The 14,313-nt window shown below is 39.3% G+C and overlaps 1 protein-coding gene across 1 annotated transcript in view; it reads left to right on the top strand.

The window, feature by feature from the left end:
* The window catches only part of LOC116972561 (paramyosin-like), a 407,834-nt gene that overhangs the window by 151,063 nt on the left and 242,458 nt on the right, over positions 1-14,313 (top strand). Inside the window, exons 5-6 of the mRNA XM_033020381.1 lie at positions 13,237-13,380; positions 13,463-13,546. Coding sequence (XP_032876272.1) covers positions 13,237-13,380; positions 13,463-13,546 — 228 coding nt within the window. The remainder of the gene's footprint in view (positions 1-13,236; positions 13,381-13,462; positions 13,547-14,313) is intronic.

Here is a 14,313-nt window from a genome sequence, read left to right as displayed (position 1 = left end):
GAACAGTTTCTTCCCTATAGCCATTAGGTTATTAAACACTACAACCTCAAATAAGCTCTGAAGCATAGACTACTATTGTTATTATTGCATTATTATTGTTTGTTTTTATGTGTACGTATGTATGTGTATGTACAGTACACACGCTGAATTTTATTTTCTCATTTATTATATTGTTTACAGTGTACTATGTTTCCATATTCTGTTGTGCTGCTGCAAGTAAGAATTTCATTGTTTTTTTCTGAGATATATGACAATAAAACACTTGACTGTTGATTCTGTCTTTTGCATTCATTGGCCTTGATTCTTAACAGTTCATGTAGTGATTTCCTTTTGGTTGTCCAGTTTATCGGCATCATTTCTAATTGAGTGTGGTAAGACTGTAGAGCTTTGCTCTGATCCATTGACCTGTGGGACCACACGGACTACTGTATTTGCTATTTAGCATGCAAGTAGCACTGCACGTTAACTTAATTGGGTTGTTACCTCATTCCAAGTTAGTCTTGTTCTTGCTCATCAATCTTAATCTCGACATTTAATTAGGGTTAGAGTGGCTTCACAGTAATGTATTATCCATTGTTACAGATTAAGGTAATTCATAATTTCTGAAAGATAACTCATTTTATGGATTTGTTCTTACTGTGTTCGACATGGCACAGCATGGTTCCACACTTACTAATATAAAATAATATTTGTAAAACTAGGCCATTCTTCTGCCATTTTACCCAATTGTCCAAAATCGAAATGAATTCCATAGGAACATTTATATTTCCTCCAACTTTTCTTTACCATAAATCTGAATGGTATTCGAACATTGGACAATTAAAAATATAAAATAATATTGCTATTGTTCTAACATGTCTTTTGTTTAAGAATATAACAAAATAGGAGCAGTCACTGGTTATTTGACATTCCATTTGACATTCATTAAAAATTGTGGCTGATATGATCAAAACACTAAGTCCTGGAGGAACGGGTGAAAGGGTGCAGAGAAAATTCATGAGGATGTTGCCAGGACCCGAGGGTCCGATATATAGGGAGAGGTTGAGCAGGCTAGGTGTGCAGGAGGATGAAGGTTGCTCTTATAGAGGTGTACAAAATCATTAGAGGAATAGATCAGGTAAATGCACTGAGTCTCTTGCGCAGAATGGGGGAATCGGGAACCAGAGGACATAGGTTTAAAGTGAGGGGGGAATGATTTAATAGCAACCTGAGGGGTAACCTTTTTTTGCACAAAGGGTGGTGGGTTTAAGGAAGGAGCCGCTGGAGGAGGTGGTTGAGGCAGGTACTATTGCAAATTTTAAGAAACATTTAGACAGGTACATGGAGAGGTTAGGTTTAGCTAGCCAAACGCAGGCATGTGAGACTAATGTAGATGGAACATGGTGTTCAGTGTGGGCAAGTTGTGCTGAAGGGCTGTATCCACACTGCGTGAATCTGACTAACTCAGTGGGTCAGTCAGTATCTGCGGAGGAAATGGACAGATGACGTTTCGGATCGGGTCCCTTCATATCAGAAACATCGCCTGTCCATTACATCCATTCCACACCTCCTGCACTTTGTGTTTTGCTTAAGAATCCAGCATATGTAGTTTTTTGTATCTCCTTGTGGTTGATTTTATCTTGGCTTCAGTTTACAATTATTCCCCCTTTCCTAAATTTTTGACTCACTGATAGAACACATTTTTGACATTCTGATTTAACCCCCAAATATAAATAATGTTGTTGCACAGCTCTCAGTTGCAGAGAATTCCTAAGAGTCAGGATCAACTTATTGGCAAAGAAATGCCAACATCACCATCTTAAAAAGGCTGACTTTGTATTCTGAAACTTTTACTCTTGTTCTAAATTCCCCAAGGAATGGAAGCATTCAGTCAGCATCTTCTTTTATCAGGCTCCCTCAGAATCTCGAATATTTCAACAATTTATTACGTTTCCCTAAAAATACTTCTTACTTTACTCAACACCAAGGAGTATACGCATAAAGGGCACAACCACTCAAAAACAACCTAATCATTCCAAGGATCAATTTACCAAATTGAATTAAAGCCATTTCCATTGCAAGTACATTGCTCCTTAAATAAAGAAAGACAAATTGTACACACTACACTAGGTGTGCTATATCACCAATGTTCTGTAATCATTTCCCTCTCCATCTCTCCATCTATTTTGCAACAAGGGCCAGCATTCTATTTAGCTTCCTCATTAATTGCTGTATGTGCAAACTGACTTTGTATTGTAAATAATGTTGACCATAATATGCACGGTTCCTTCATCTAAGTCATTAGTAGATTGAGCCTCAGCACTGAGCTCTGTCATCTCACTCATTACAGCTTGTCAACCTGAAAATGACCCATCCACCCCTCCATTCTATTTTCTGGTAGCTACCCAATTCCCTAAACGTGCTAATATATGACTCCACTACCTTGCATAACTGGATTATGTAGTGTATCATAATCAGGAGATATTCTGAACTGTTCAACAATCAAGGGATACTTCTTTTGGCGACTATTTTGAAGTAGATAGTGCAGTAGGCAAATGTTTGGAAACAACAGTGAGATAATGACCAGATTTTAATGATGATGATTGAGAACAAATAACAGTCAAGATACTAGCGAAAACTCCTTAGTCTTTTCCATATCTGACCATTACTAATGTAATCTATTAGTTAAGTAATCTAGTGGTTAAAATGACGTATTGAAATGTGCAATTTAAATGATAACATTCAGATGACCAAGAGAGTATAATTCCTCCTGCCAATAGTATAACCAAAATGTTAATGTGTACAGTCACAAATCATAATTTATACTTCTGCTTTTTTGCACATGACTGAGAGAGCACATTCATGTTAAAAAAAATAAGCTCAAAATACCATGATTTCGTTTTTCCTTATTTGCTTTTTTGAGGTTTAAAAGACAGCTGCCTTAATGGAATATTTTCTTATCAAGGCTATCTTGGGGAATAAAACTATGATGCTCCAATCGTCATAGTAGTTAAATGGGTAGAAGCTGAAATTTTAAGAATTTAATAAAGATTTTTTTTTATTTATTATGAAGAAACTTTAACTCTATTGATTATCCAGGCAATAAGCCGAGGGAGCAGCTCTTAACTCAAAATGCCAGTCATGTTTCTGCAATGTATGGCACTGGAACAAAATCATGTTCCATGAAGAGACACAAAGACTTAGTTTACAAATCTTGGAATTTAGTTTGAGGCGCAGCTATTTAATGAATAATAAGTGAAATGCTTGTTGCACGTAGGTTCATCAGGAAAGGTTTGGGTTGGAAGAGGGCTTTGCTGTAAATAATGAATTGTGAAATGCAACCAGGCTTGTAGAAAATAACTATTTGAGGGATGGTGCACGAAGAAAGCTGTAATTTTGACAGGTGGCAAGGTGTCATGTCATCAGCTCTTCTGAAGTCTTATATCTCATACTCATTGATTAATGGCTCTAATTAAGGAATTAAATCAAGCATGTGAAGACAGGGGATCGCTCTCGGTCCTTGTTTGGTGGTTTTCTCTTCCAGGTGCACAGCTCATCCATCTAAATATCACTGCTTTTTCATTTATTATAGCTGGATGATACCAAACATGAACTACTGGGGATTCAGGTTGATTTGAACAATGCTAACCACATTATACAATTAATTTGAATAATAAGTGCTTTCCAAAAATGGGCAGTGCAATAATTTTTGGAATTAATTTCCTTATGTTATCCGCATAATTTTTAAGACCAGCCCCAGTTGGAAACAAGTATTCTTATTCTCTCACAGACATTCATTTCTCAGTAACAACATTTGAAAATTATCTTTCATCTTTGTTAAATTTAAAATAAATCAAAGTGCAGAAATAATTAATGCAGAGGGAACAAATAATCACTGAAAATGATCTGCTGGAAAACATGATTTTCTAAAGTCAGAGAGGAAAATAGCACATTTTGAGAATGGGAGAAAGGGATTTCAAAAAATTCTATTAAATGTGGTTGAATTAATGATTTCAGTGCAGTATGTTTGTTCTGTAAGTGAAGCCACACAAACTGCCTACTAACAAGACTCCAAGTCAGGCATTACATTGCACTGCTAAATAAGTCCCCAGAGAGGGTAAGCAGCTGCTTTTGGCCTGCATTATAATGCTTTATTATTGAATCCCCTATTGGTTTTGGGGCTGAGGTTGTCAGAGAGAGCCACCGCCTGGAATCTCTGGTCTATTGAATGGAATTTTAAGTTATTTAAAATCTTTTACAAAATTCTCCGTGAATGCTCTGCTGCACACACACAAAGCACCTGAACATGTATTTAGATTCAGTTTGCCTAACTTAAATAAACAAAAACAAAAAATGTCTTTGACATGAGAATTGCAATAAAACTGTCAACTGTCTTTGTCTCACCTCAAATTATGTTTGATATTCTATAAGTGAAAAGGATTTTAAATTTATAAAAATTGGATCGATCTAACTGCATTCATATATTATTGCATGCTTTTTCAGCATCTACAAAACAAAAATGTATTTCTGATGAGTTCTTGCATGACCATATGTGGTATTAGTCAGTGTGAGGTATTGCTAGCGAGCTCATTGCTTTCAAAAATCAAAGTTAAATGGTTCATCTATCATCAGAATTTGTGGCTGGGAGACTTGTCTGAACATCAGTATGATTTATGGTTTGAATTGGAGGAGTCAACCATGCATGTTTCTTAGTTTATCGTTTTATGCTGTCTTCAATTAAATGTCTATAAACACGGTGATGGCTTTACGACATTGTCCATCAATAAAGACCATCCGGTTTTTGCATGAGAATATGTAATTTTCAGGAAAATATTGCCCTTCTGACTTCTGATAAAGTAGATTTTACATATGGTTTGCATTATACAGAGACTTAAAAGCTGGTCTCATCATACTTTGATTTCAGTCTTCCAGTATAATTAGGTCAGTAGCCAGCATAATAATTTTATTTATATTTGATGTGCTGTGCCTTTATCCTGTATCTAAGGACATTTGTGAAATACATTTTTAACCTATTAAGGCCTGGATCTTTGATTTATGTGTGTTTGCATGCACCCATTAGGCAAAAGCTGAAGCTTATGGAGTGAGTTAGTTTGTCTGAATTTTCCAAAAGGATTTAACTTTTTAAAATATTATCAACCTATAAATGCATGGTGTAATGGATACATATGATGATAAATATTTTGCAATGACCATTTAAAATCCATATACATGTTTTAGCAAAGGAAATGCATATTACAAAACAGCATGGTTTCATTTTCTGCAGGGATGTTGAATCATATAACTTTACTTGTCCATGTTTATAAATCTGTGGCATTCGTGATGGCATCACGTGGTAGGTACAGGATCACACGATGTGCAACTGTGTCAAAATATGACTACCAACGATTGCTCAACCTTTGTGGTTGTGACATACACTTGGTAGGATATTTCTTTTCAGGATAACATATACTTGATTTGTTTACTGTTTTAGTAGGTAGTTAATGATTTAAATATGATTTGCAAAAAAAAAATGGGTATGAGCATGTGTAATGACACAAGATTAATGATAATGTGCAATGTTATGAGACGATTGCATTATTTATTTAAGAGAATCTACCAAGGATTGGGACAGAGGTGAAATTTAGTGGGGAACAGAGCGAAGGCGAGATTATTGAAAGTATGAGAGTATGGATTTGTGACATTGTTATCAGAAAATATAACCTCTAGCTGGTGAATTGTGTCCATTCTCCTCTGCTTTTTTACTGAAAATATTTAAGGCTCCATGAGTTGTTTATAAATGTTAATAGTCCAATTTAACGTACCAAACAGAAGCCAGAGCTATGCCGAATATGTTGTTTCTTTACAGTAAATTAAAAAAATGAATTTCCCCAGAGTTTCCTGTTTGCTGCCACCATAACTTTGGCCCATACTCTGTTTGCACATTCCTTGTTTCTGGAAGGATGTTAATCCAATGAACGCAGTAGACTAATACCTAGAATGGATATTTGCTCTTATTCAGGATGGTCCAGGAAGGCTTGTATCTGCTGGAGTGTTGAAGTGTGATTTGGGACTTGATTGATACATATTGGATTCCGATAAACCTTGACGAGGTGAATAGTTCAGTCTAGTTTAGTTTATTGTCACTTGTATTGAGGTACAGTGAAAAGCTTGTGCTATCGAGCCATTTACAGTGTCCGATCACGATAGTCCGAGGGTCACCAAAAAGGTACGTAGTAGTTCAGGATTACTCTCTGGTTGTGGTAGGATGATTCAGTTGCCTGGTGAGAGGTTATTGAGAAGATGCATCCGCTTGTGGGAGGATTTAGACCCAGGGTTCACTTATTAAAATTAGGCATGGTCCCATCTATGACCGAGATGAAATAATGGTGTATACTTTAAGGATTCCTGATAAACAAGTTGAGGTTACAATCAGATCAACCACACTTATATTAAATGGTGGTGCAAGTTTAAGGAGGCCAAGTCATCTATTCTTGTTCTTAGTTCATGTTTGTATGTATGATAATTTGCCTGCATAAAGCTCGAGATTCTTTGTTTGTAACAGATTCCAGAACTTATGTTTGAGTCTTTTGACATAATTGCCTGATTTTAGAGTACTTGCAGGTTTAGTCAATGCCAATAGACAAGGTGATACGTAACCACTTGCTCAATATCCACAGCTTTAAAATTGGTAAAGATTAAAGTTATAATATACAGTTAAAGGTATATAACATTAAGATTACTTCTTTACATTATATACAGAATATTGCACATTTTGAAATTGCTTTACTTTAATTTGGGCAATGAATTAAATGAGTAAAAAATGAATTTTTGTTATTATAAATCAGTGACTATTATTTTTTCATGCATGACATTTGTAACTTGTGATGAGTAAATGGTTACTCATAATGATTGACAGTGCATTTGGGTATTTGTTTTCTGTGTACACGTTCTCTTCCTTTTCTATATGTTCTTCCTATCCCTTCACTCTTTATCAGACTGCCATGTTCCAGGCCAAGGGCCTTGATACTGTTGGCTCCAACAACATCACATTGACTGCCACCCTCCTTCTCCCTATTCCAACCATCCCACTTTTCCTAACCCCATCTTTGCACTATCTCTCCCCCCCCCACACTCCCCCAACCAACCCCTTCTCAGCTCCTCCTCTCTGCCATTCTTTATAGGTGCCAAAGTTTATTTTGGGCAAAATTCAGCTAATTGACTCAAGCATAGAAAACAGTAGAAAACAAGAATTTAAAGAGAAATGAAAATCAAATAAATGAAAATGTGACAAAAAAAATCAGAAAATATTGAAATACTCAGTAGATCAGGCAGCAATTACGGAAAAGAAACAACATTTTATGACAGGAATGTATTCTTCCTAAAAACAGTGGGACAAAAATTTGTCCTCAGTCACATATAATGAATGTACAAAATAGTACCTTATGCATGCTTATTATCTGTTTTTGAAATTCTCTTTCATTAAAATAGTGGAACTGAATTTAGGCATATTTTGCCCCATTGCATGCTTAGAAGATGTGGTGGACGTTCCATTTCTACCCTTTAACTCCCTTTGACAGAAAATGCCAATGTCTTGGAATTTTTTTTTTTTGAAAAATGCAAGACATTTATTTTGAGATTATGAAGATTATTAACATCAAGTTGCTAGCAATTTAACTGTATTTCAGACTTAACGACAATAACAAGCAATAATATGTTGGAAATTGGTGTAAAATTGGGCTATACTATGCCAAGACTGAAGTTGTAAGGAGTAAGTTGTTGCCTACTTACCCCTGAACCCTGTTTCTACCCTAAGCTTTTTCTAACTGATGTCTTTCGTTGGTGCATCTTTGTGCTGAGTCTAACCCAATGATGCACCTGCTCTCATGATTAAGCCATAGTCATTTCACCAATTTGCCCTTTTCACTGTGTCAGCTATTCTTCTCAGTATTTTACATTTTTGTCTCATGTTGTGAAGCCCAAAGTGACATTTTTCACACTGATAAACTGCCCAGGGTCCAAACGGGTACCGACAACATGAATTGAGCCCCTATCTAGCAAATAGAAAATAGCTATAAATTTATATCAACAGAGACATTGCCAATTCCCTACTGAGTGTCAAATGAACTGAGACTATACTTGTGATTGGGTCGAGGCCATGACCTAACCATCTCACACTGATTGAATGAACTGCTAGGGGAAGGGGGAAATGCGGAAGGAGGAATGGAGTTGCTAACAGTTCCCTATCAAACTAATTGGAAGGCTGTTTAATTGGAGAGTTGTCTCTTCTACATGAAAGTTTGTAATGCACTGTTATCTACATAATTTTCTTGACCTGAGACCTGATCCACAAGGATAGAATCCTGGTTTGGTGCTGACTCCAATATTACTATTTTTTTCTGAAGTAATCAAACATTCAGAAATGCCTACATTTTGTAGTTAATTGTCAGATTGCTGCTGACCAGAATTAATTGAAGCTTCTCCCAAGGTGATCCGTCTCCTCATTCTCTTCCTCCTGTTCTCCAAATCATTTTTGTAAATGTAAATATAGCCTTAAAAAGTTGTGATATTACTCACAACATCCCACGTAACTGAGAAACTACGCAATTTGATTTCCCTTTGGCACTATCATCTTAATCTTCACTTTAAGTCTCCATGTAGTGTATTATCAAGTGCCTGCTAAAAATCTTCCCTTTTAAATTTACTTTGGCCCAGATTTTATTGTCATAGGGCATCTAATTGCATCTGCTATTAGTTATAAAGTCCTTGCATTTTTATGTTTTATCATTTTTTTATGTGGCAAGTTCCTGTGAGTATGAGCAGATAATGTCGCAACAAGGGAAAGTGGCCATCCGGAACCTGTATTAACAGGCAAGCAACTGTGCATCACTTAACCCACTCAGATTTGAAGAATTGTGAAATTCTGAAATGGAAATGAAAGTCTGTGTGGGTAAATTCCATGTCAAATCAGGTACAGTTGGAAGGCAAAATGACAGAAAGAAATATCGAGTGCCAGAGACAGACAAAGGAAGGTTTGGAAAAAATATATAGAATTTATCATTTTAAAATCAACAAAGGTATTAAAGGTCAAAGGTATATTATTGGTCACATTCACATACACCGAGGTGTAATGAAGTGAAATGCTTTTTGCCATTTTGCAGCACACAAAGAAAGAATACAGACATAACACCAATGAGAGTCTTAAACACAAAGAACATCCCCCCACAATGGCTCCCACCATGAGGGAAGGCACAAAGTCCAGTCCCCAACCCCAGTTCACCCATAGTCGGGCCTATTGAGGTCTCCACAGTTGCCTCTACAGAGGCCCGATGTTCCTGGCCGTTCTCACCGGGTGGTGGTGCTCCGGCGTCGGGAGAGTCCTCACAGCGACATGGGAACCCTGGAACGGCCGCCTCCGTACTGGAGGCCGCGGCTTCCGAAGCCGACAAGGCCGCGCCGGTTGGAGCTCCACAACTGGTGATCTCGTCGCGAGATCCCAGGCTCCCGGTGTAAAGTTCGGCGCCGCCGCCCGCAGCTGGCCGCTCCACAGTCCCGCAGCTCCGCGATGTTTTACCTGGCGGTCTCAGCTCACCGGAGCTCCAGCGCGGCGACCCAGGCAAGGCATCGCCCGCTCCACGATAGCGCTCCAGCGCCGTGCCGCCGCCGAAGCCGAGGTTCTGGGCGGTCCGCGACAGGAAACGCCGCTCCAGGCCCGCTGGTAGGCCGCGAGGACAGGTCGAAGCTGCAGCCCGGAGAAAAGCTGCCTCTCCGACCAGGTAGGGACCCTGAAAGGCAGTTTCCCCCCCCACCCCCCACACAAAAAAGTCTAGACCTCCAAACAAAACACTTTAACTAACTAAAAATAAAACGGTGAAAAGACAGACAACTGCTGGCAGGGCAGCCATGCACAGGACAGCTCCCCCTTCAACAGCAACATTTAAAATCACAAGAAATTAGTGTTCACACTTGTAAGGGTTTATTTTTCAGTACCAGATGGGTTGATGACCTCTCGATATTATCATGAAATTGTTTTGAATTGGCATTGTGCCATTATATTGCATACAGTTCATATTTGCCACACAAATAGCTGATATGAAATATGTTTTTATGAAGCTACCAAAACAATTTTGAAATCGGCTTTTAGCAATTCACATTTAACACCATAGTTTCATTGTTACATAAAGGGAACATTTTGGACCTTAATCACTTACATGTATGTCTAGCTCTTTTACTGTCCATGCAAAAACTGGTTTCCCTTCTCCTTTCCAACTAGGAAATACCACTTTCTATTAAGGAATGGAAATATCCTGTGCATTCAATGTTTAATGTATTCCTTTCATTAAGGCTGCGTGAATTGTAACACTGATGATAGACACAAATTGCTGGAGAAACTTAGCGGGATGGGCAGCGTCTCTGGATAGAAGGAATGAGTGAAGTTTCGGATTGAGACTCTTCTTCAAACCTTAACCCCCTTCCGAACTCCTTCAAGTCTCGACCCAAAATGTCAACCATTCCTTCTCTCCAGAGATGCTGCCTGACCCGCTGAGTTATTCCAGCATTTTGTGTCTATCTTCAGTTTAAACCAGCATGTGCAGTTCCCTCCTACATGTGATTTGTAGGCCAATCACTCTTCTGTTCTGTTCTGTTCTGCACAATCAACAACTGCACCATTCTGTTGGCCAAGAATGAAGGAAATAGCTCTGAAACTCATCAGCAGCAATAAACAAGCAGGGTAGGAATATAGTCAGAGTGTTGAGAAGCAGGTCAAATATGGGCGAGATGAATTGAAAGATACTGTGAGCTTTGATCTGAAAGCTAACCGGGTTGTGAAATGAGAATTATGTGTGAAGTAGATGGATAACTTGCCACTATATATCTGTTGCCACATTAAAATGGTGCAGAACCTATTACATTTCTACTTCCTGATACAATTATTGCAAAGTTGCTATTAATCAACAGTAAATACGTTTTCGTATTTAAGTTTAGTATGATATTCGTCAATAAGTTGTGAAATAACTTAATTTTGACCATACGTACTTATTTCTACTTTCATAATTAGCTTAAGTTTGAAATTAGTTTAGTTCTAGCAATACAATATGTTTGTCATATTGATTATTATAGCAAGGGTCCTATGCTAAGTTGTTTTTTAAACATTAATTGTTTGTAAATTCCTCTTTGCATTCATTATATAATAATTGTTGGAATAGGCATCTTTGCATATCGGGCAAATAGATCTGTGGATGATGCAGTCAACCTGGGCATGCACTTCATCCTACAGCACCTAGACCGCCAGGGGACCTATGCGAGGATCCTGTTTGTTGATTTTAGCTCTGGAATCAACACCATTGTGCTAGAGCTACTACACTCCAAACTTTCCGAGTTGACTGTGCCTGAACCCCTCTGTCGGTTGATCACCAGCTTCCTGACAGACAGGAAGCAGCATGTAAGGCTGGGAAAGCACATCTCGGACCCACAAACGCTCAGCATAGGAGCACCGCAAGGCTGCGTACTCTCTCCTCTACTCTCACTACACCAACAACTGCACCACCACAGACACCTCTGTCAAGCTTCTCAAGTTTGAGGATGACACAACCCTGATTGGACTGATCCAGGATGGGGAAGAATCTGCCTACAGACAGGAAGTGTCACACCTGGCATCCTGGTGCCATTGCAACAACCTAGAGCTCAATGCTCTTAAGACAGTGGAATTGATTGTAGACTTTAGGAGAGCTTCCCCTCCCATCACCCCACTCACCATCAACAACACCAGTCACATCTGTGGAGTCTTTTACGTTCCTGGGAACCATCATCTCCAAGGACCTTAAGTGGGGGGCTACCATCGACTCCACAGTCAAAAAGGCACAACAGAGGATGTACTTCCTACGGCAGCTGAGGAAGCACAATCTGCCACAGGCAATGATGGTCCAATTGTACACGGCCATTGTAGAGTCTGTTCTCACCTTCTCCATCATGGTCTGGTTTGGCTCAGCCACCAAGCACGACACCTGGAGGCTGTAGTGAATCGTCCGATCAGCTGAGAAGGTTATTGGCTGCAACCTTCCCTCCATTGATGAACTGTACACTGCAAGGGCCAGGAAGTGAGCAGGCAAGATCATCTCTGACCCCTCTCACCCTGGCCACAAACTCTTCGAATCACTTCCCTCTGGGGGGGGGAAGGGGGAAACTACCTTTCAGGGTCCCTACCTGGTCGGAAAGGCAGCTTTTCTCCGGGCTGCAGCTTCGACCCGTCCTCGCGGCCTACCAGCGGGCCTGGAGCGGCGTTTCCAGTCGGGGACCGCCCAGAACCTCGGCTTCGGCGGCGGCACAGCGCTGGAGCGCTATCACGGAGCAGGCGATGCTTTGCCTGGGTCGCCGCGCTGGAGCTCCGGTGAGCTGAAGATCGCTGAGGAAAACATTGTGGAGCTGTGGGACTGTGGAGCGACCAACTGCGGGCGGCGGCGCTGAACTTTACACCGGGAGCCTGGGATCTCTAGATGAGATCGCCAGTTGTGGAGCTCCAACCGGCGCGGCCTTGTTGGCTTTGGAAGCCGCGGCCTCCAGTACGGAAGCGGCCATTCCAGGGTTCCCAAGCCGCTGAGAGGACTCTCCCGACGCCAGAGCAACATCACCCGGCGAGAACGGCCTGGAACATCGGGCCTCCGTAGAGGCAACTGTGGAGGCCTCAATAGGCCCGACTATGGGTGAACTGGGGTTGGGGACTGGACTTTGTGCCTTCCCTCATAATGGGAACCATTGTGGGGGGATGTTCTTTATGTTTAAAACTCTTATTAATGTTATGTCTGTATTCCTTCTTTATGTGCTGCAAAATGGCAAGAAGCATTTCACTTCACTACACCTAAGTGTATGTGAATGTGACCAATAAAATACCTTTGATACCTTTGAAGGCAACTCCGGACTGTCAAAGCTGCCACAGCCAGATATAAAAACAGTTTTTATCCACGAGTAGTTGCTCCAAACATCCAAAAATATGTAGCCTCCCTTTGATCTGGTATTTTGTTGGTTCAAATGCTTGATCAATGGTGTTTTATCATTAATGTTTTATGATTATTAATGTTTAGCATTTTCTGCGTCATTCGTAACTGTATGTCATGTTGTTACTTGTGGGCGAAGCACCAAGGCAAATTCCTTGTAGGTGAATACTTGGCCAATAAATTTACTTACTTACTTACCCAATACAGATTTGTGAATCTTGTCAAGGAGAACATCTTAACAAGTAGAACATTTATTTCCTAACTGAAGGTTCAAAACAAGACACTGAAAGATCAAATGAAGCAAATTCAACAGCAATACAGTGAAACGGTGGAGGAGAATGGACGTTTGCAAGCCCGACTTGAAGCTTGGATGATCACTGCACAGAGTGAACATGAGATACTTTCAAAAGAGGTAATTTATTGAATTGTTTAATAAACATTCAAATAAATCTATCCAAATACTTTTTTTCCATTTTCAATTTATAACTCTGCAGGTGTTTTGTAAGGAAGACATTCTCCATAAACTACGAATGAAGCAATTAAGTCAAGATGAAAAATACAATGCAGCACAAGAAAAGGCAAGCTTCCTCTTTTATGTTAATACAGTTCTCTTCTAGATAACTTTAATAGTTTGTTATTTTCTGAAAATAAAACAAAATATAAGATGATAATATAAGATGCAGCAAACCATAATTAGATTGTAAACTTATTTTAATGCTAAAAATGCTAACATATATCTTTTAATCAATTTTATCAAGATGGATTAGTAAAAGTTATAGGGCAACAACTGTAGCAATATTCCCAGTAAATGGTTAGCACAGCATTCTCCATTACTTACCTTCCCACAATCTCCAGCAATTTGTGTTCATACCTTATATGTTTAGATTAACTTTGCCAAAATATATCTCTTCCACTACATCCCTCTATATTCTATGACTAAGCCAGTTCCAAATCATGGGCCAAATTATTGTGAATGCCGTACATCTTAATCTTGTGGATCAGTCTACCAAAAGGGACCTTATCAAAAGCCTTACTAAAATCCACAGATACAAAATCTACTGACCTACCTTCATCAATCTCTTTCATCAGTTTCTCAAAAATCTCAATCAAGTTAGTGAGACACAACCTGCCACATACATAGTTGTGCTGACTATCCCTAATTAGTCAATTTTCTTCCAAATGGTAGTAAATCATATCTCAAAGAATGCTCTCCAATAGATTCACTGGCCTATAGTTCCCTGGATTCTCTCTACTTCTTTTCTCAAACGTAATCTTCTCTCTTGCAGGATAATGTAATGTACATCATGAGGGCGAGATGAGAGGAGATAGACATAGCTGCATGTCG

The sequence above is a fragment of the Amblyraja radiata genome, chromosome 4, assembly GCF_010909765.2.
Source record: "Amblyraja radiata isolate CabotCenter1 chromosome 4, sAmbRad1.1.pri, whole genome shotgun sequence".
Lineage (NCBI taxonomy): Eukaryota > Metazoa > Chordata > Chondrichthyes > Rajiformes > Rajidae > Amblyraja > Amblyraja radiata.
This window is presented reverse-complemented; position numbering and strand designations above follow the sequence as displayed.